General features: G+C 45.3%; 1 protein-coding gene and 1 pseudogene across 1 annotated transcript in view; one reads left to right on the top strand and one right to left on the bottom strand.

The window, feature by feature from the left end:
- MICAL3 (microtubule associated monooxygenase, calponin and LIM domain containing 3) overlaps positions 1-22902 on the top strand; it is a 219548-nt gene that overhangs the window by 139087 nt on the left and 57559 nt on the right. Inside the window, 2 exon segments of the mRNA XM_033118574.1 lie at positions 1820-1908; positions 2681-2768. Coding sequence (XP_032974465.1) covers positions 1820-1908; positions 2681-2768 — 177 coding nt within the window.
- On the bottom strand, positions 13013-13624 carry LOC117029357 (60S ribosomal protein L17-like; annotated as a pseudogene).

Genomic DNA, 22902 nt, shown 5'->3' with positions numbered 1-22902 from the left:
GAGTTCTTACAGAGTTCTAGGAAATTACTAATGTGATTTATTGTTATTGTAACTATAAAGTGCTCGTGTTTATTGCTGCCACTTGAACTTGTATTTCTTATTTTGTTTGCTCTATACCTGTTATTCTATCTGCTTTTACAGGTTCCAGTATTTCACAGCTATGCCAAATGTTTGAAGCTGAGCATCTTTGCTTTTGTGCCATCCCTCCTTTTGGGCACCTTATATCTGTGCTGTTAAATTCTGTTTGCTAATATTTTGTTGAGAATTTTTGCATCTATGTTCACAGGGATATTGGTCTGTAATTTTGTTTTCTTGTAGTTTCCTTTTTTGGCCTTGGTAATGCTGGGTAATGCTGGCTTTGTAAAATGAGTTTGGGACTGTTTCCTCTTGTTCAGTTTTTTTGGAAGAGTTTGAGAAATATCACTATTAATTCTTTAAATATTTGGTAGAATTCACCAATGAAACTATCTGATCCTGGGCTTTTCTGCTTGGGGAAGGTTTTGAGTACTGATTCAATCTCCTTACTCGATAGAAAATATTTCTTCATGATTTAGCCTTGGTAGTAGATTGTATGTTTCTAGAAAATTACTCATTTCTTCTTGGTTATCGAGCTTGTTGGCATATAATTGTTCATTAGTAGTTTCTCATGATCCTTTGTATTTCTGTGGTATCAGTTGTAATGTCTCCTTTTTCGTTTCTGATTTTATTTATTTGAGTTGTTTTCTGTTTTTCTGAATTAGTCTGGTAAAGGTTTATAAATTTTGTTTCACTTTCCAAAAATAACTCTTAGTTTTATTGATCTTTTCTATTTTTTTCTGGTTAGGTTCTCTTTTAACTTTGAGAACAGAAAAGTTCATTTGTGAAAGGAGCATTTTCTACAGATGAGAAGGATAAGTGGGATTACTCCTGTTTCAACAGTTTCTATAATAGGGTCTCTCTTTCAACTTTCAAAAGCCTTGACTCTTTAAGTGGGAGTAAAGAAGAGTCAGAAAAAAATGACCCTTTGTGACTGAATGCCTCCCACTGACAGTATCATGGGAAAAACCAAGAGCAGTGTTTTTTCAGACTTCTGACCACACCCACAGTAGGAAATCCATATTACATTAGGACCCAGTAAACACATGTAGACACAGCTAAAAGTTGTAAGAAACAATACTTCACTCTAATGATGTACTATGCACTGTAATGCTTGTTATTCTGTTTTATCCTGTTTCATCCTATTCATAGTCCACTGTAGGATTTTTTGGTTTTGTTTTGTGTTGTTTCTTTATGCTGATCCTTACTCACTGAGGGGTCATACGCTACAGTTTGACTGGTACTGGCTTGGGCAGTTGCAGGAGAAGGGACCAGCAGAGGGTTCTGTCAGAGTTAATGTTCAGTGCCACCCCACCCCTGCAGCCTTCAGCCTCCACCCTGCACTTGGACTCATTCTTGGTTTCCTTAGAAATGCGACTCCCGGCCTTTCATGTGACCACATCTTTCTTTGTTCTGCACACACTGCCACTTTGTTTGCTGGCCCTGCCATGTAAGCCTCACATCTTTGCTCTGGGCAGTGATTGGGTGATGGCTCAGTGGCCTTCACATATCCAGAGGAAACCCCCTGCCCTTCAGGCACAGGGGCGAGGGGGGATGAACTCAGAGTTCAGAGGGAGGGCCTGGCCTCCCTAAACCAAAAGCCTGGGCCTGGGGAAGGCTGGGGCGGTGGTGATGGTGCCTTATGCCTAAAAGAGATGGATAGGAATGTCTAAGACCAGAGGGTCAAGTTCAGAATTACAGAATTTTGCTCACTCCCATGACCCCTGCCTCTTGCTGCCTGCAGGTAAATTCTACTGCAAACCGCACTACTGTTACCGACTCTCGGGCTCCGCACAGAGGAAGAGGCCGGCGTTGACTCCTCTGTCTGGAAAGGTAATGGTGACCCATCGCCAAGCGGGGGAGAGGCGGCACGCGCCCTTTCAGTGTTGTGATGGGTCAGGGTGTGGCCCCCAGGACCTACTCAGTGGCCACTGAGTTGCCTTCCCTGGGAGTGGGAAGTCCTGACAAATGGTCGCAGTCTAGTCTGGGGAGAGAACAACTTTTCCAGCCTAACCTCATGCTGCATTTCACTGAGGTAATGTCCCATCCACCACCTGAGTTGGATTTGTCAGACCCTCCCCTGCTCACTCTATGTAAAGGAACCCCTTTGCCTTTGTCAGTGAGCATCTCTGAGAAAAGGACACCCTGGAAAGGAACGTGGCTGTAAATAGTGTGCTCTGCCCGCCACTTCCTGTCATTGTCTTTATTGTGTGAGTTACTTATCAAAGAACCTTTTTTCTTTCTCTCTTTTTAATGAGAATAGCTAGCTCTCCCCGCTCCCTTCCCCGTCTGTGTCAAGGTGAACTGGGTACTCCCTTTACTCCCTGATGTCACCGTGACAGGGAGTTGGCTGGCTGATCCTTCCTTGGGAGGCTCCTTGGCTGCAGAGGGGCTTGTGGGAAAAGGTATACTAGGGCTGAGCTAGACTGACTCCTGGTGATTTCCACGTGAAATATGTCCATTTCTTTAAGGAAAGACTCACTGTGTAAGGAATACAGCTCTGGGTTGACTGATACTGCAGCACACGAGCCAGTCAGGTGTCATTGTCGCTGACGCTGGAGCATTTCAGTCAGTCACTCTTCTTTTTGGGGGGGGACTTTCCTAGGAGGCCAGAGGACCCCTGCAGGATGGCCCCACTGCAGACGCAAATGGACGGGCCAGCACCGTCGCCAGCCCTGCTGAGAGAACTCCAGGTAGCCTCACTTCCTTGTTTGACTGGGTGGCGCGTCACTCTCTCGGCCTCTGTGACAAGGCCCGGGGGGTGAGCCAGCACCTCCAAAGCAACATTTCTTCGATTGGGCATCACGTGGCCCAAAACCCTTTGGACTCCTTTTTCATGTGCCAGCTGCTTGCATTCGGAGTCCCCTTTCTCTATGGCCTGTCGGAGGTGCTGGTACAAATCAGAGGGGAGTTTCGCTGGCAGACTGTGAACCAGTAGGGGCGCCATCTGGTCAGCGTGACCACCAGACATCGGTAATGTCTGTCAGGATTTCCAAGTGTTATTGCTGCAGCCTGGGGCCTGCCCCGCCCCGCCCATTAGGCTCACAGGGGTGGTTGGCCCAGGCTCTGTGTAGTAAACAGGAACTCGGAGCAGGCTGCTGTTAGCACTGAGCAGGTGAGCAGTCAGTGACAGGGCCTTCATAGAGCTCTCGTTTGGGACTCTGGACAGCACACAACTGTGGCAGCGCCCCCCCAGTCTGGGTTTGCATTGTCCTGAACTGGAAATTCTTGTGTCCGTTCCCTATTTAGGTGTCTAGGTGAACTACACTTCTGTTTGGCCTGTGACCACTAACGCACATGCACTGTCCAGTCACTGTGGGGCATTTGAACTTCTAATGAGGATCAAGTCCTAATTTGTTCCACTTTCACTAACCATTTCCTCGTGTCAGGAGGTGAATGACACCATTTCTACCTCTGAAAAACACATTTATTCTGGTCTTAACAGGGTAGGGCTAAGGAAGTACATGGGCACTAAGCTTATTGTGAAGAACTGGGGGATTTTTTTCTTTAAATTGCCTCTCTCTCTGCTCTGTGTCAAAGCAGCCTGTGAGATATGTCTGCAGTTGGGCACACTGCTGGGTGGTACTGATGCCCTCAGACAGCCCCAGACTGTTCACAGCCCGGGGGTGCTGTGTAGGTGAGAGGAAATCAAAAGGGCCATGTTTCTGTCACACATTTCCTCTCGAGCAAATATATCTAAAGCAGCCATTTACAAACTCATACAAATTACCATGTAAAAACTAAAGATTATCGGCGAATGCCAGAAACTATGGAGAAGGAGTTGTTGGTGGAATTTCCATGATGGGAAAAGACAAAAGTTACCCACTCGGCCTTCCAGAAGGTTCCCCGCGTTGCTTCTTTCCCGTGCTTAAGCACTAATGTGAGCCTCCTGGTGTGCGTTACGGCAGAGGGAGAATGTTCCAGAGGCTGGGAGGGACCCCTGGTGCAGTGAAACCCCTGCGGAGTTAGGTGAACTCTGCTCGTCCTGCTGCGTGTGCCCTTACTGTGATCCGGGGAAGCTTTGTAAGTGCCCTGCAGGTCGGACCAACAGTTTATAGTAATGTTTAAAACACAAATGACTTGGAAACCTTCTGTAGCCTGAAACCCTTTATAATCTATCTATGTCATGAAGTGCTGGCAGTGCTTTACAGAGCACGCAGGGAAGCGCTGCCAAAGAGAACCACGAAAGGGTCTGGGCAGGGCTGAGCTCTGCACTCTAGAACGTTCACTTGACCAGGTGAGGGCACCACCTCATCAGAGCTGCGCCTGCTTCCAGCACAAGTGGCTTTTCCAGGGAACTTGGCGACTCAGGAAAACAACTTGAAGAAGTTGAACTCTCCTTTCAGGTGTAGAGTACAGAACATTCTTTGTAAAGCATTAAACACAGTGCAGTTCAGCTATTCCTGAGCAAGGTGACTTCCGTTTCCATTCTTGTTGTCTAGTTTGAAAACATAATGGATTTCCGGTTGTTAGGGGTTGTAAAGAATTAAGGGTTCCACAGAGAAGGAGAAGAATATTCTATAAAACAGGGAGAGAAGAGAGGTGGTGATGTGGTTAAAGAATCAAAACAACCAAAAAAGAATCAAAGCCCTGAGGACATCTCAGTCCCCATGGTTCTGGGTCCTGAGGGTGACTTGCCTGTTACAGCACAAGGGGTTCAAGATGTCCCAAAGGAGTTGCAGCTTGGACCCCCAGATCAATGGGGCAGGCACTGTCCCCAGTTCAGGGGACAGACACGGTAAACTGAGGGCTGGTGAGATTCAGGTAGAACCTGCCTGTGGAGACTGAAGCTTGGGAAATTACAGCTGAATCTGAACGTGCTTGGAAGCACCTGCACTTTCCCTGTGATGGGTCTAATTGTTGCCAGCCTCTGTAGAACAGGAACAGAATTATGGTGGTTATTTTATAGCTGGCATGAAATGGACTTCTTGTACTCCTTTGATAGGGATTTTCTTCCTTAAAGCCCAAGCTAAAGCTTTGATTAGTTAGCTAGAATTGCCTTTTTAAAAGCTTCGGAAAAACTCAGGTGTTTCAGGGTTCTCAAATGTGCTCATAGATAGCAGTCATTAACCCAGATCCATAGTGCGTCTTCTCGGCTGCACTCTAGGCAAGAAAAACTGTAAATGAATGAACTTGAGCCTGCGGAGTGTAAATCAACCACCCTCCTAGATGCATATCCCCAGGAGGCAGAGCTGGAAAAGCTATGACTGTAGCTGGCCTTGACCCTCCTGTGCTTTTTCTGTCTCCTCTTTATTCCGTGGCATTTCCCCCTTCTTTCTTATGTTCTCCCCCTCATTTGCCAAAAGTCCTGCTCTTGCCAAAAACACACACTGCCCACAAAGTAGCGGACTCTACCCTAGGCCGCCTCTACAGGTTACCTACAGGTTTCTCTGGTCACCTGATCTGGAACTGCTGCCTAAGTTGGTGTCTGGAGGGCATTGTTTGTAATGTGCTTTGAATATAGAAACCCTCTTTTCTGTTCTCAGAATCTGTGAACACTTTGTTTCCAAGCGTCTTACATTTACTGCTACAGATCAGTGGATCTGGCACAGATCTTCTTACCCGGCCTGTAGTTCCCACCCTGACTTCAGGAACAGTTTGGACAACAGGCAGAGAAAGAAAAACCCCAAATGAGTTCTTTTCCTTTTGGATGTAAGACCATCAATTACAGGTTGGGGATCCTTTTCTTGTCCAGAGGAATCCCCTTTACGTCTCACATAGAGGGTGACTGAAAAGGAAGCTTAAAGCTCATGGGGTATCTTAGCAAAACCAGAAGAGCTTCTCTAGTGCAGTGACAGGAGGGGTGGGAGAAACCTTCAGTTGTCTTGTCCTGTGGAAAAGGTGACCTTAACTCAGAGAGCTGCCCGGCAGAGTGACACATAGAGGTGCCTGGTGCCCTCCCGACGCCTCTCGCGCGACCACCGTTAGCTTCCATAGGCTGGATGCTGAATGGGCCTCAGGAAACGCAGGCACTTCATACGCCAGCTCGAATGCCCGTGTTGCATGAGGAATTCCACTCGATCCTGGGGTTCCCGTCTGGCAGGAGGAAGTTAGGGAATCTTCTCACTGCTTTGCCTGTGATCCCTTAAGCTTCTCTGGAAAACCTATTAGCGCTAGGAGATTTTGCAATTCGGCTTAACACCCCGTCACTGTCCTGCGAGTCCTAGTTAATGGTGATGTGTGGATACTTATTTATATATACATATCTATTTATGTATATAAATAGGTTTATTTTATACATATGCATAGATTTTTATATATTGTGACCTGAATCATAACAGTGGTAATGAAGCTGTTTCTAAAGCTTCTTGATCCTTGGTTCTGGAAACTGGGGGACTTGCCTTGAGAGCCACACACTGGCCTGGTTCAGTGCTCTGGTCAGGGCTGAGAGGGGACAGAGCAGCCGCCACACATGTGGAAGTATAGACTTGGGGGTGGGCAGCCCAGAAAATGGGAGGACACACTCCCCCCTCAGGAGGCTCACTCAGGAGCACACTAGGAAAGCTGCGGTTGTTGCTTGCGGAGTACCACAGAGAACCAGACACCCCCCGCCTCCGTTTTACTTCCAGGCTTGGGGAATGGTTCCACTGGGCTAGTTACTGCAGCTTGCTGCTTTCTCTTGGTGTTTAGTGAGACATTTTTAATTCTTAGTCCCTCCTAAAAGGGGCCCAGCATGGCCTTGATGGCCTGACTACTGAGTTAGGGGGGTCCTCTTTTTCCCCGGCTTTCAGCTCGGGGTAGAGGGCAGGGGGGGGGGGCTGGGGCAGGGGACAGGCTGGGTTCCCAAGGCAACGGTCCACAGAAGCTGGAGGAGGGAGGATGAGCTGTGCTCAGGAACACATCCCCTGTCCCCCTCTGGCCTTCCCTGAAGCCTTTGTTTTCCCCTTGTTTTTAACCTGTGTTGTTCTGAGTTTTTAGTGTGTTTCTTTGTGAGTTCTTTTATTTAACTGTGTAACTCTGTTTTTGTGGTAACTGTGAAACTAAGGTGTTGTGCTTTTATTTTTTTTAAAAAATGAATGTTACCATTCTTATTTAAGAGAATAAATTCCAAACAATCTTCAGGTTTCTGAGTTTTTCTTTTCCTTCCCTTTTTCCTGATTGGAGGGTGGGAAAGGGGGTCGCTCAGGCTGGTCTCCGAGTGGGCTTAAAACCATTGTGGGGTGGAGCTGGGCAGGGAGAAGCAGAAGTGTATTAAAATGGGGGAAAACAGGTGTTGATACCTAAAATAGAGATTCCCATTAATGGCAAGGCCCCCGTTCAGAAGGTGGAGGACATTTTGCTTTGTGGCAACGGTGGGTAGAAAAGAGCAGGACGGTGCCACCCATGGCCCACATTGGCTCAGGCGTGCAGACAGCCTGAGGGCTAGAGTACACGGAGGGGGGCGTTCCACAGGGAGCGGTGTCTGTCTGGGGACACACAGCGCGGGACCTCCTCCTTTGTCCCTGACTCCCGGGCTGCAGGGGACTGGGAGCAGCTGTGCTCTCCTCCGCCTTGAGGCTTCTGCCTGAGGCACGTGACCTTGCTCTTCCCGTGCCTCCTGTACCGTCTTTGCTGTGACCTGGCTGCTAAGCTAGGCTATCCAGGTCTGCTTGACCACTCCAGCCTCGAAGGGTGAGCCTGTCCCCTTCTCTCACATACTGCTGTGACCCTGCAGGGGGGCCTCCTGTGCTGGGCTGGCTTGGATGCTGAATTGGGTCAAAGGAGGGCAACTTTGTGGAGCAGCGCTCAGTGCCACGCCTGCTGCTACAGGGTCTGGGCAGAAGGCCTTCCTGGCCTCCTCCACTCAAGCCGCCCTCCCGGGACTCAAGGAGTTTGGGGGTTCCCCCCAGAATAGAGCAGCAGAGTGCTGCTTCTCTCAGCATTCCGTGTCAGGATAGGGCTGCATCCCTACGTAGCTTACAGCTCGGCCCCAACTGTCGCTTGTCTCATTTTAATCCTCCGAGCATCGCGACTTCAGAATCAGTCCCAGAAGAGAGTTCACGTGGCCTCTCTTGGCCAACTCACTGCCACCCACCCCCCAATTCTGTACTTTGTTGACTATGTTCCTCCCCATTCTTGGAAATAAGTCAGTGTTGAGGTACCTGCAAAAGGCTGGGAGAAAAAGATTTGGGGTGTGGGGATGCAGGAAGTGGCAATAAGTGGGCTAAGGATCAGGGATAAGGAAGAACAGATGCATGTATATAATTTTGAAACTTAAACCTTTGCTGCTGTTGCCCTCCCATGTCCCAGAAATAAAGGAGAGGAGAGCCATTATTGTTTAGGACAACGTACTGAAGAAGCATCTAAAGGAAAGTGGTGACAGTGGACATGATTCTGTGCCACCCATTGTGAAGACCCCGGAGAATTTCCTGTAAGACTCAGTTTCTTTCTGAAACTTTTTGAAATCCATTCTCTTTTTCTCTCATAAATTCCCTGGTGATTTCCCTAATTTAGACATCTCCTTGGAGGGATCCTATGGTGCAGACATGGAAACAGTACCAGCAATGAAAATGGACCACTCTATTTTTATACTGAAAAATAGGGCAGGATGGTGCTATGTAGGACACAGTTCCCACAAACATCCCCCTGAGGTACAAATGGAAGGAAAGTACCCGTGTGGAGCTCTCTTAAATGTAACAGCCAGGCAGGGATTTCAGGGGGCATCCACCATGGATCCAGTCCCTCTTACAAAGGTCTAAAACTGGGAGACTACAAAACCAGTCCTTACCTTGCAATTCAGACCCAGCCAGGCATCCACAAGTGCCAACAAGTGGATTAGTCATAATGGAACTATGAGGGGAGGAGATCACATTGACGCTCCCTGCCTGGGCCAGGCTGTGGGGTGGCATGCCCTGTCATCGCAGCCCATGATTGTCAACGGGGTGTGTTGGCTGCTGACACCTCTTTCTTCACAGTTGCTCCTTGTCCCTTCCCCACTGGTGTTCTGGGAGGGACCGGCTTTTGTGCATAAACACCTTCCATGTGCATGGAGAAGGAGGCGGGGCCCCAAGCATATGCGACTCTTTCAGTTACTTCCAGGTGTCACTAGCCACGTGAACACCATCTCCCTTTTAGTTCCTGTGGGTCAGCTTCCACGTAGCTTTGCATACTTCATGTACATTTTCTGAGTGTTTCTGAGGCACTGTAATGGGCCTCCAGGAAAGACAATGGGCACGAGGTGGTGTCACTGCCAACACCCAAACCCTGACTCGAGCTGACTAAACCTGACCTTGCCTTTGATGTTATCGTTTTTATTGTAAATCCTTACAGCGGATTCAGAATTTCCGGTGGCCTCTTAGGTTCTCTTTACCTCTCTTCTTTCTGTACTCCCAGCTCGTTGTGATTATACATCAATCGAATGAAATTCTCCCAAGTGTGCCTGGTAGCTGACTGGGTTCTTTATTCTGTACTTTTATAAAATGTCGGGGTCATTTCCCCTTCATCACTATTATTTCATTGTGTAGCCTGATTTCGTTTAGGTCCTTGCCTGGAACTATAGGTAGCTCTTTAGTAATTATGTTTTGTAGCTCTTGTGACCAGAGGAATGCGGGCCCTTACTGCTTCTCTGAGATTCCAAAGCTTCCTTCCTCCACCCTGCATCCCAATGTTACTGGGCCCCTACCAAAGCCAAGTCCCCAAGAAAGGTGAACCCAGCTAAAGGTAAGGGCCCCCAGTTCAGTTGCTGAAGACCAGCGCTACCAGGCAGGGACCAGGCACTGGAGGAACTCAGCCTCAGTGGGTGTTTGTTTTCCTTGGCAAACATGACAAAACCAGGGCTGTTTCCCTGGTAAAGACCCAAATAAATGTGTTTTCATTCAGTTCTCATGTTCTTTCAAGGTTAGTAAAGCCAGGAATACTGTGGACGTGAATCCCTGCGAGCTGGCCCTCCTGGCATTTGGCAGCTGCCCAGAATGAAGCCCGAAAGGTGTGCTGGGCTTGACTCTCGCTGGGCCTCAGGAAAGGAGTTTGTCTTCAGGAAGTCAGCCCATCGTCGGTTCCTTGGATTGAGCTCAACCCGGGAACCAAGGAATAGCTGACAACGGGTAGAATAGAGTTATAAAGCCCATTGATTCTTGTTTCCCTGTTTTCTAGAACTAAGTCAGGATCTAGAAAGATCACATTGGAGAGAGACCAGCTATAACATTTCCCTCCCACCATTTTACCAATGCAAGACTTACTTGGGTTTGTAGGTTGTTCTTTTAAAAGTAAATATTCTCTCCTGGAGTTTGGTCTAATGTGAATTACTCTAAACCAGCTACCTGCCTTTTAGCTAGGTTCACCTTTCTTGGGGACTTGGTATTGGGGGGCCCAGAAATACTGGGTCATGGCTACAGGGGAGGTGGCTCCAGGCTGTGCAGACCTCGGAGAAGCAGGCTGTGCTGGGTGCCTGGGGTAACAGGGTTAACCAGGAATGACAGGCTGCAGGAGGTGAGGGCCAAAGTCTTACTGGCTTTGCTGTGTTGCCGAGAGCTGGCAACCACCTTCTATGCTGCCGGAATACCGTGATACTTACAAATAAGGAAACCTCCTTCTCTGCTGAAGTCTTTTCCTCAAATGAAAACAAGGAATAAAATTTGAAGTGTGCTAACTCCTGTTTCCCCCCCCATGTGATCAGTGCTAGTTAGTTTGCCATAGTAACCCGTGTCAATACTAACTCATAGAAAACAATGGGGAAGACTTGTAGTAATGGCAAGAGCCAGCATAGCACCCACTGTGTGCTGGGCACTGTCTGCTGTTTTATGTGCACTCCTTGTTGACCCTCACCACCGCCTGTGAGGAGGCGTCACTCTGCAGATGGGGAAACAGGCACACAGAAGGAAGGCGAACTTGACCGAGGCGGAACTAATCAAGGCAGAGCTGGAATGGAGTCTGTGCAGGAGACCCGAGACCACAGCGCATGCACTGTGCTGTAGCTCCCCTTCCTTGTTCTCTGCAGCCTCACTTGTCAGCGCTTTGGAAGAGGGAAGAGTGCTGTGTGTTCACTCCACAAAAAAGATTTTTGTTAGACATGCATGAATGCCTCTTACGCATTTTTATTCCTGAGAAGCGCTCGTCCTCCACTTTCTTAGCAATGACCCCAGGGCTAGGAATGGGCCTTTGGGAAGGTGTTACAGTAGTAGATTAAAGAGCAAAGGGTTTCATCGCTGATATGTGAAGGAAAAGCATCAGAAGACATTGAGGAAGAGCATAATAACCACTGAATTGATTGCAAGTGGTATGAAATGAACTCCCTCTTCATTTTTTCCTTATTTACTCTATTTTTTAATTGAGGTAATATTGGTATATAAGTTTCACGTGTACAGCACTGTAATTCAGCATCTGTGTACCCTACAAAATGATCGCCACCAAAAGTCTAGTTTCAGTCCATCGTCATACAGCTGACCTGCTTTACCCATATTGTCCCCAAACCCCTTCCCCTCTGATAACCACCAATCTGTTCTCTGTATTTGTTTGGTTTTGTTTGTCTGTCTGTTTGGTTTTGTTTAGATTTCACATATGATTTCACATATATAGATTTCACATATTTCACAATATTTGTCTTTCACCAGTTGACTTATTTTCACTTAGCAAAATACCTTCAAGTTCCATTCATATTGTCACAAATGGCAAGATTTTATTCTTTTTTTTGTGTGACGGAGTAGTAATCCATTGTATACATGTACCACCTCTTCTCTATTTATCAGTTGATGGGCACTTAGGTTGTTTTCATATCTTGGCTGTTGTGAATAACGCTGAAGTCAGTCAACTCTCTTTGATTATCACAAATAAAATCAAGCCTCAAGTTGTATTAAGAATAAACCTAGAACAGTCTCTTTCTTGCTGTGTCCCTCCAAATGGAAACACCCTGCCAGCCATGGAGGGAGGTGGGCATTATGTTCAGGGATGATGTTTATTGTTCTCTGGGCCCCAATGTCACTACTTCTGACATATAAACCTGTCTGCTGATTCTCTTTGTGTACTATCTCATTTTATTATAATTTTATAAAAAAGGACACCAGAGATGGTTGAGCTGACATTTTCATTCTCTTGCTGCTTTACAGCTACCATTCACAGTCCTTGTAAGAAACTGCTGCCCTGCCCCTGAGTGGAGTGTGGGTAGAAGGAAAGAGGGAGACTATATTCTGCCTCTTTTTGTACTGACAGTTTGAGCAGAATCACCTGTGACAGGAGAGAAATACGGAAATTCTTCTCTCTCCAAGTTTGAACCACTTTGGACTGAACTCACATGGGAAATGGCTGACTTTTAAATCTTTGGGCTAAATGTACATACTGCAGATGAGCGAGTTTGGTTTTGCCCTGTGGGGTAAAATTTGGTTCAGGCACAAAAATGCCTTCTGGAAGTGTCCTGAGCATGTACAGACAGCCTTGGGAAAGCAAGCCCTGACAGGGAGCCCTTAGAGGTCGTAAGTAGTGTTTTAGAAACAACAAAAAAGAAGAGTTAAGAGCACGAAAGAAGATATGTTTTTCCACATTGTGTCTTCAAGTCTAGTTTTTTCCCTGGGTTCAGTGACAGGAGCTACTATAGCAATGTCATATGGCTATCAGCAGGCTGCCAGCATCCAGCAGGGAAAGGATACGTGGAAGGAGAACAGTTAATCAAACGTAGTTTGGGTTTCCTCTAATTTCTACTTTGGTCTACTAGTAGGGCTCACACTCAGGACAAACATGGGGACGTGTGTGGGTTGCCTTCAAGTGGCACCACAGAGAATGAGCGTCATCTGTACGTGGATTGGTGCCGTAAGATGATGAAGATCAGATGTCTTACACGGCGACTTACGGTACATCTGCTCAGTGTGTACAGACCTAGTCCATCACTCAGCCTCTGAACTGCTCCCTGGGTTTTCTTTCTGGGCACGAGCCAACAGCTGTCTGTTCGGCATGACAGTTCTCAGTTAGTCCTTTGTATATTGCATTTCTTTCTTTTTTTTTTTTTTTTTTTTTTTTTTTTTGCTTTTCCTTTTATTAGCATTTATTTGATGTTGAATTTACTCCCGGGCCATAAGTTTTTGTTTCTTCAGTTTCTTCTGGGAGATCTTCTTCTTCTGAGCAACCTCCTCTTCTGGTTTCGGAACAATTTGTTCTTTTTCAGTGAGGATCATCTCAGTGTGGCAGGGGGAGCTCATGTATGGGTTAATCCGCCCGTGAGCTCTGTAAGTTCTGCGCCGCATCTTGGGAGCTTTGTTCACCTGGATGTGCTCAATGACCAGAGAGTCTACATCTAAGCCCTTAAGTTCAGCATTACTCTCTGCATTTTTAAGCATGTGCAGTAAAAATTCTGCACTCTTTTTGGGCTAGCGACCTTGTGTCCAACCCCACTGTTTGGACTGGGCACATCTCCCAACTCCACCATTGTAACGACGGAATGGCACACATTGCTTTTGTAACGTGACATCCTTTAAATACTTGGTGGCTTTTCGGATATGCATCCCCTTGATGGCCTGCGCAGTTTCACGAGTGTTCTTAAAATGAACCCGCAGATTTGAACCTCTCGATTTACATGATTTTGTAGGGTTCTCTGGGTCAAGCGAATAGCGAACCATTTTCAGAGGTCACCTCAGGCCGCTTTCGGGAAAAGCTATATTGCATTTCCATTGGCCACGATGTCTTACCTTGGCAACAGAGACACAGACTCATGAGCTCACTGCTCTGTTTTCTCAGTGCACCTAATCCAACCCTGCTCAGAGTATCTGGCAATTGTTGGCCTGTTTGATGAGAGAGTAGAAGTAGATTGATACAACTCGTAGGCCAGGGTTGCTCAAGGTCAGCACCGCTGACATGGGCTAAAGACTTCTTCCTTTTGGAGGGCTGTCCTCTGCTTTGCAGGGTACGCAGCAGTATACCTGGCATCTTCCTATTAGATGTCAGTATGCCCCCCTCCCAGGTGGTGACAACCAAAAATTCTCCAGACATTGCCAAATGACTCCTGAGGAAAATCAGTTGACAACCACTGATGTGGACGAAAGTCAAAAGAAAGGACATGACGTTGACATACAGTTAAGCTCAATTTTATTGTTCCCCATAGGAGATCAGGAAGAAGAGTAAGTGAGGATAATAAAAGCAATACAGAACCGTGTCGAATAGCAGTGGTCTCTAAATCTTACTGCCGACCCCTGTTAAAATTCTGGGCACATACCCCCCAATACGGTGTACTTATGTACATGTAATTTGTATGCTAACAGACATTTACAAAACATCTTAGAAGGCAAGACTAAGAAGTACATTAAAAACAGAAGTTGTAGTGGGTTTGTTTTTTTTTCCTGTACCACATTGAATTGTCCGTGCATCCCCAAATGTACTCATCCTTCTGTGGTGGGTGACCACAACCTCTGAGAATTGAGCTGGGTCTAAATGGAACAAGCATAGATCTTGAAAAGCGAAGATGCTAATTTGAGTTCCAGTTCTATAACCTTTATCCTTGCCATTTTGAAGCTCTCTGAGCCTCAGTTTCCCCATCTTATAAAATTATAAAATGGAAAAAAAAGGCTGCCTGTTCCTCTCTACCTCATAAGGTGGTTGTAAAGAACAAATAAGATCAAATGTATGGATACTTGTTTACTTAAAAGCATTACAGGAATATCAAACACGGTTATCATTGGTAGGGATTTCAGAAAAGGCTGGAATAATCAAAGAGAGAGTGAGTTAGGATTATTTCTACTGACTGGCCTTCAGCCTGTGGGATTCGGACAGGACGGCCCATTGGGGTGTATTCCTAAACAGCAGAAATTTGGGGAAACACATCAGCCAGAAAGTCTCTGCTGTCCTGTCTTCAGCAGAGTGGGCCAGGCGAGGCCCCCCTGCACGCCGGCTCTTCTGAAGCATGGTTAGATCCCTGCACTGCGGGGCTAAACCTGGTGTCCTTGCTTTTCCTCAGCCTCCTGCCTGGGTGCTACGTGAAGTCACCTGCTGATTCCAGGACACCCCGGGGCTGTACACTATAATAACAAAAGAGAAAACAATCAGAGAGAGGCTTTACATTTTGCTGAATTTTCAACACCTCACCTGAAAGTCCGAGAATGTGCAGGATGAGGTTAGCTGTAACTTAGGCAGAGCTGGGGTCACACGTGGTCCTAGGGAGTGTCTGGATCCGTGCTGGTTTGAGCCACAACCCCCAGCCCCCGGCCCTCAATGCTGCCCCACGGCCCGTGTGCAGGAGACGGGCTGATTGCGTCTTCTGGACCAGGTGCACGGCCGGGCGCCCTGTGTGTGAGCTGCTGCTGTTGCTGTGTCACGTTCCTTAGGAAGGGCTCTCCCAAGTCTGGGCCAGCGCACTCGGGGGCCATCGGCTTTCCGGGGCCTCTGTCTGTCCTGGGCACTATGTTTCTTTTCCAGGCTAGTCTCAGTGACCCTCTAACAGATGAAGACACGGGTGTAAGCGTGATAGATGTGAATGTCAGGTGGTCCTTGTGGGCGCTGCTGGAGGCGATTTTAGCTCCTTTCCAAACACATCTCCGGCGAGCTGAGAGAATTCTGTTGATGAGATTTTGCATCTTTCAAAGGAACCTACTTCAGAGAGCCTTTTGTTGGGGTGTGGGTTTGTCCCTCTTGATAGTCTGATTATGGCCAGAGCCCCCAGATGTTGAAAATCACTTTTCATGGCTCAGAGACCAAGCCCGGTCTGGGGCTGTGCAGCTTTGGGCACACGGCTACAGTGCCACAGGCACTCTGCTCTGGAGCACAGGAGGGATCAGAATAGGCTTGGCGTCTTGCGGGAAGCCTTGCCTGCAGACTCCTGGGCCCTTTCGGCCTCCCCCCTCTCCCCTCCATGCATTGTCGCTGGGTCTGGCATTCTAGGAAGCAGCCGCTCCCTGGAACTAAGCCACTCTCGACCGTCAAGTGAAGTCATGGTCTCAGGGCATCACTCATTTCAGATCGTCTCTGTCCAGGGCCTAAATGCATAGAGGCTTCTGCGACCCTGGCATCTGCATAGGATATCTCTTTCTTAGGAGCTATGGGAACTGTATTGTCTTGGTAGACTCGCCCTTGACACAGGGGTGGCACTCCCTGTTGTTCTTGGGGCCCTGGACAGCATGGAGCTACTTGAGAGACCTAGAGATCTGAAGATTTCTAAGTTATGATGAGGAACTGTGGCCAGAATGTGTTCAACTAATTTCTTAAAATTATAGTGAAGTGTTATCCTAGTTTAGATACAGGATTGGAGCCTTTATTCTGATCACTCAGAATGCTTTATTGAATACACACTGACACATTGACGGTCACCAGAAACACAGAGATGACTAATAATCTCTCCCCAGCAGAGCCTGTGGTTTGGGGTATATTTTGACCTGTGAACAGGGGCTAGACGGCATAATAAAGATGCATGTGAGAGCCCTTGGATGGTACCGACGCGGAGCCGAGAGACAGAACGTGGTGGGAGAGAAGGGACGGTCTCAGCTACCTTGTGGAGCCATCCTTCTCTTTACCTGCTTTTCATGATTTCAGAAATGAGCCCCACCATTGGATGGACTTGGTAGATTACGTATGTTTGACTGTATAGAACCTCTTGGTTTGTGAGGCACACATGTGAGCTAATAAGTTAAACTAGGTAGCTCACGCCCCATTGCACAACAGTTACCCCTTGTGAGATCTCACCTTCAGGTGTGTGAAGGTGGGCCGCAAGATAAGGAAGGCAGAAGACTAGTTAGAACCTGGCTCTCGTGGGATTTAACAGAAAACACAAGCACATTCCAGTGCTTTAGACACACCCGCAACTTCCCACACAAAAGCAGTGGCCATTTGGTAGGGCAACCCAGCCAGCTTAGGGATCGAGTCAGGTTCTATCTGTGTGATATTATAACACGTGAAAAACACATTATCAACAAGGCTATGTGACACACGGGTGAGACTTTAATGGAGAGTAGGGTGTGTACATTAAAGGAAACCGCATTGCCTTTGTCATATAAAGTGACATGTGTCAGGATTTCCATCTGCCAAAAGGCACCTTTGGGAGACATTGTGAAAATAATTTCACATTAGCAAACTAACAGAAACCAAAGTTCCGTGGGATCACACAGATTGAGATCAGAGGGCTGTGGTGATGAAAGAGCCCTGTGTGTCCCAATGGAGGGCAAGCAAGTGTCGCCAGCATTGCTGAGGACAACACCAAGTCTGCGTGATGCCCCATCTAGGGGGGCTTTCTGGTACAGTTCTGGTTTGTCCCCATCGACTTTTCCCTCCTGGGCCTCTCTGCTGTATAGCTCAGAATCTTCCAGTTTTGGGGAATTAAATATCTCCAAAGTAACTGAGCTTCCCTTCAGTCCACATGACCTACTGTCCTCCGTGTCCCCACATAAAAATGAAGGAAAAGCAGTTCACGTGTAATGGGCAGTCACCGTTCTGTCCTGCATGGGTGGGTGGAAGGAGCCCAGCTTCAGAGTAATACAGCCCTGGCTTCATCCTGGCTCTGCCTCCTTCAGGCCCTTACGCATACTTATTAATTGACATCACTGAGACTCAAAATCCTCAGTGTAAAATGGTGATGATAGTGACTGACAGGAATGTCGTGACAGTCGGTGGCCAGTGCGTGACATGCCTGTCAAGTGTCTGACACTGGCAGTTGTCCTCATTCCTTCATTGCCTGCTTCACGAGCAAAGACGCATCTTCTACACACCCTCATGTCATACGATCTTAGAAAGTTTCTGGGAGCTACTTCTCCCTGCCAGCAGGAAGCCGCAGAAGAGTCTGTCAGAGGTAGATGTGCAGGGACAAAGGGACCCTGCCATAGTGGTGGCCTGGTAACTTCTTCTGGGCGCCAGAGCAAGAGGAACCCTTTCTGTGCACAGCTGCAGTGCTTGCGATGTGCTGAGTGCCCTCCTGGAATGAGAAATAGCTATAACAGGTGTAAAAATGTGAGTCCGCTCAGGCAGAGTCCCGAGGGCACCTGAACTGGGGTTAGACAGGGACAGCCCAAATCGGTGGTCCCAGACACCTTCCAGTAAACAAAGGAAGACCTTTAACAAATGAGGGCCTTTTACCTAAGCCCCTCAGTTGGGTTCTAGGCTGGTAGTGACGTCCTCGCACACACAGACCGAAGCGCTCCACCCACAGATACTAGATCCCGTTGTCCAGCATGACCAGAGCAGTGCTGAAGTTCCTGCGGCAGAGAATGACCCCTCCCACTGTGTCAGCGCTGTCAGCCAAGGTGGCTCTCAGTGTGCGCCAGGTGTGTGCCCTGCCGGTTTTCAGGCAGCTAAGCAACAACTCACACAGGAACTTCAGCTCAAAGCAAGACGAAAGACGTGGACTAATGTCCAGACTTACTCTTTATGACCCAGGCAGCTCAAGTCACTGGGGTCCAACGGCAGCTTCTAAAAGGAAGAGCTTGTACCATGTAGGAAACTGTCTGTGGGCCAGGCAGTGGATTGTTCTAGAATAGCCGCTCCTTCAAATGGTTTCATCCATTTTTCTTGGTCTATGAGGAAGCGTGGGGGAATAGCAGCTGTATCGTTTCCAACGTGAGCATGGAGAAGACAGAATTGAAGCATACACTCCCCCTTACCAGCCTTCTGGGACAAGAGTTCTGTATGGGGAGGAGCACCCTTGCTTCCCAGTGTGATTTTGTGAATGTTTCTGGGGGCAGTAAATCAGGCAACAGAAAGTTCACTTGGACAAATTTCGCACTGGATATGGGAATTTAAATTTGTATTGCTAGCCTGGTAATCTCCTCTCTTCAGGAGGTTTCGTCTTCCTTAACACCTCTCTGAGACCATGTAGCTCAGATGTAATCCATGGCTTGGTGCTTTTCTTAGTGCAAGATCACGGACAGGCAAGGCTTTGAGAGAATGTGGAGGAGAGCATCTGAAAGGAATTCAGTTAATCTTTTTTAAAAAAGAAGTCACAGCAAAATAGCCAGTAACTTTTTAAATTAAATTTATTGGGGAGGAGGAGTAAAAAAAAAAAAAATTTATTGGGGTAGCATTGGTTAATAACATTTTATAAGTTTCAGGTATACAATTTTATAATACTTCATCCATATATTCCATTGTGTGCTCACCACCCCAAAATCTAGTCTCCTCCCATCACCATATATTTGACCCCAATCACCCTGTTCATTCTCCCCCACCCCCCCTTCCTTCTGGTAACATTTATGCTGTTGTCTGTGTCTATCAAATTGTTCGTTTGTTTTGTTTGTGTGTTGCTTTCTGTTTTATATCCCACATATGAGTGAAGTCATATGGTTCTTGTTCTTTTCTGTCTCACTTAATTCACTTAGTATGATGCTCTCAAGATCCATCCATGTTGTTGCAAATGATACTATTTCATCTTATGGCAGACTAGTATTTCATTGTGTATATATACCATGTCTTCTTTATCTAGTCATCTATTGAAGGACACTGTGGTTGTTTCCATGTCTTGGCCACCATAAATAATGCTGCAGTGAACACAGGGAGTAGATAGATAGATAGATAGATAGATAGATAGATAGATAGATAGATAGATAGACAGATAGATAGATAGACATCTTTACTAACAAATGTTTTCTAATTTTGGGGGAAGATACCCAGGAGAGGGATTGCTGGGTCACATGGTAGCCCTATTCTTAATTTTTTGACAAACCTCCACACTGCCTTCAATAGCATCTGCACCAGTCTGCATTCCCACCAACAGTGTAGGAGAGTTCCTTTTCCTCCACAGCTTCTCCAACACTTGATACTATTTGTCTAGTTGATGATAGCCATTCTGACTGGGGTGATGTGGTATCTCATTGTGGTTTTTATTTGCATTTCCCTAATAGCTGGTGAAGTTGAGCATCTTTTCATATACCTGTTGGCCATTTGTATGTCTTCTTGGGAAAAGTGTCTGTTCAGGTTCTCTGCCTATTTTTAGATAGGACTGTTTGGTTTTTTGATATTGAGTTGTATGAGTCCTTTATATATTTTTTATATATACTATGTGCTAGCCCCTTATCAGACGTGTTGTTTGCAAATATCTTCCCCATTTGGTTGGTTACCTTGATTTGTTGATTATTTATTTTGTGTGCAGAAGCTTTTTATTTGATGTGGTCCCATTCATTTCTTTTTGCTTTTACCTCCCTTCCCTTTGGGGTCAAGTTCATAAAATCCTCTCTGAGACCACAGTCCATAAGGTTAGCATCTATGTTTTCTTCTATGGGTCTTATTGTTTCAGGTCAGTTTTATATTCAAGACTTTAATCCATTTTGAGTTAATTCTAATGTATGGTGTCAAAATAGCAGTCTAGTTTCATTCTTTTGCATGTGGCTTTCCAGTTTTCTCAGCATCATGTATTGAAGAAGCTTTCTTTTCTCTTTTGGATGCTCCTTTGTTGAAAAATAGTTGCCCATATACATGTAGGTTTATTTCTGGGCTCTCCATTCTGTTGCATTAGTCTGTGTGTTTTTCTGCCAATACCATACTGTTTTGATCATTGTAACTTTGTAGTATAATTTGAAGTCAGGGAGTGTGATACCGCCTGCTTTGTTCTTTTTTCTTAGGATTGCTTTGGCTATTCAGGGTCTGTTGTGGTTCCACACAAATTTGATTATTTTTTGTTGTTGTTCTATTTTTTTTTTTTTTTTTTGAAAAATGCCATTAGGATTTTGATGGGGATTGCATTAAATCCGTATACTGCTTTAAGTAATACGGCCATTTTAACTATGTTGATTCTTCCAATCCATGAATACAGACTATCTTTCCCTTTCTTTATGTCTTCTTTAATTGCTTTCAACAATGTCTTGTAGTTTTCAGTGTATAGGTACTTCACATTCGTTGTTAAATTTATTCCTAGGTATTTTATTCTATTTGTTTAATTTGCGAATGGAATTGTTTTCTTCGTTACTTTTTGGTATTTTATTGTTAGTATATGGGAATGCAAAGGATTTTTTTCTACATTGATTTTGTATCCTGCAATTTTATTGTATTTGTATATTGTTTTTAATAGTCTTTTGGTGGATTCTTTAGGTTCTTCTATATAGAGAATCATATCATCTGCAAATAGTGAGTTTTGTTTCTTCATTTCCAGTTTGGATGCCTTTTATTTCTTTCTCTTGCCTGATTGCTCTGGCGAGGACTTCCAGTACTGTGTTGAATAAGTACTGGAGAGTGGGCATCCTTGTCTTATTCTTGATCTTAGAGGAAAAGCTTTCAGTTTTTCACCATTGAGTATGACACTAGCTGAGAGTTTGTCAAATATGGCCTTTATTAGGTTGAGGTACTTTCGTTCTGTACCCATTTTATTAAGTGTTTTAATCACAAATGGATGTTATATCTTGTCAGATACTTTCCCTGCATCTGTTGGTATAATAGGAAGATTTTTATCCTTAATTTTGTTAATGTGATGTATAACATTGATCAATTTTCATGTTGTTCCATCCTTGTGCCCCTGGGATGGACCCCACTTGATTGTAATGTGTTATCTTTTTAATGTGTTGTTGTATTCAATTTGCTAGTATTATATTTTGTTTAGGATTTTAGTGTCTATATTCATCAGAAATATTGGTCTGTAATTTTCTTTTTTCATGTTGTGCTTCCCAGGTTTTGGTGTCAGGAGTAATGGTGACCTCATAAAATGAGTTAGGAAGCATTGCCCCTTCTTCAATTTTTTTGAGAGAGTTTGAGAAGGACAAGTATTATGTCGTCTTTGAATGTTTCGTAGAATTCATTAGTGAAGCCCTCTGGTCCTGGACTTTTGCTTTTGGGGAGGTTTTTGATGATTGTTTCAATTTCCTTACTGTTGATCTGTCTGTTTGGGTTTTGCAATTCTTCATGATTCAGTCTAAGAAACTTACATATTTGTAAGAACTTGTCCATTTTTCCTAGGGTATTGTATCTGGTGGCATATAGCCTTTCATGGTATTCTTGTATGTTCCTTTGGATTTCTGTGGTGTCTGTTGTAACTTCTCCTCTTTCATTTCTGATGTTGTTTACTTGAGTCTTTTTTTTCCCCTAGTGAGTCTAGCCAGAGGTTTGTCAATTTTGTTTATCTTTTCAAAGAACCAGCTCTTTTGTTCTCTATTTCATTTAATTCTGCTCTAATTTTTATTATTCCCTTCGATCTACTGACGTTAGGCTTTATCTGTTCTTTTTTTCTGGTTCTTTAAGGTGTAATGTTAGATTGTTTATTTGAGATTTTTCTTGTGTCTTGAGATAGACCTGTAATGCTATAAACTTCCCTCTTGTTACCACTTTTGCTGCATCCCCAAAATTTTGATATGTCGTATTGTCATTCTCATTTGTCTCTATGTATCTTTAGATCTCTTATTTCTTCTTTGATCCAGTTGTTGTTTAATCTCCACATATTTGTGTTTTTTCTGGCTTTCTTTTTGCAGCTGATTTCCAGTTTCAAAGCACTGTGGTCAAAGAATATGCTTAGTATGATTTCAGTTATCTTAAATTTGGTGAGACTAGTTTTGTGCCCCAACATATGGTCTGTCCATGAAAATGGTCCATGTACTAGAGAAGAATGTATATTCTGGTGTTCTGGATTAAAAGCTCTGTAAATACCAATTATGCCTATTTGGTCTAATGTGTTATTTAAGGCCAATATTTCCTTTCTGATTTTCTGTTTGGATGATCTATCCATTGCTGTAAATGGGGTATTTGGGTCCCTACAATAATTGTATTTTTGTCAGTTTCTCCCTTTAGTTCTGTTAGTAATTGCTTTATATATTTTGGTGCTCTCGGGTTGGGGGCATGTGTATTAGTAAATGTTACGTCTTCTTGATATACTGTCCCCTTTATCATAAAATGTTCATCTTTGTCTTTTGTTACCTTTTTTATCTTGAAATTTATTTTGTCTGATGTAAGTACTCTGAACCACTTTTCTCTGGATGCTAGTGCTTGCAGTATCGTCTTTTGCCCTTTCACTTTGAGTCTCTGTTTGTCTTTGCAGCT

Source organism: Rhinolophus ferrumequinum, chromosome 10 (genome assembly GCF_004115265.2).
Source record: "Rhinolophus ferrumequinum isolate MPI-CBG mRhiFer1 chromosome 10, mRhiFer1_v1.p, whole genome shotgun sequence".
Classification (NCBI taxonomy): domain Eukaryota; kingdom Metazoa; phylum Chordata; class Mammalia; order Chiroptera; family Rhinolophidae; genus Rhinolophus; species Rhinolophus ferrumequinum.
Note: the sequence above shows the minus strand (reverse complement) of the source record. Positions and strands in the feature narration are given on the sequence as shown.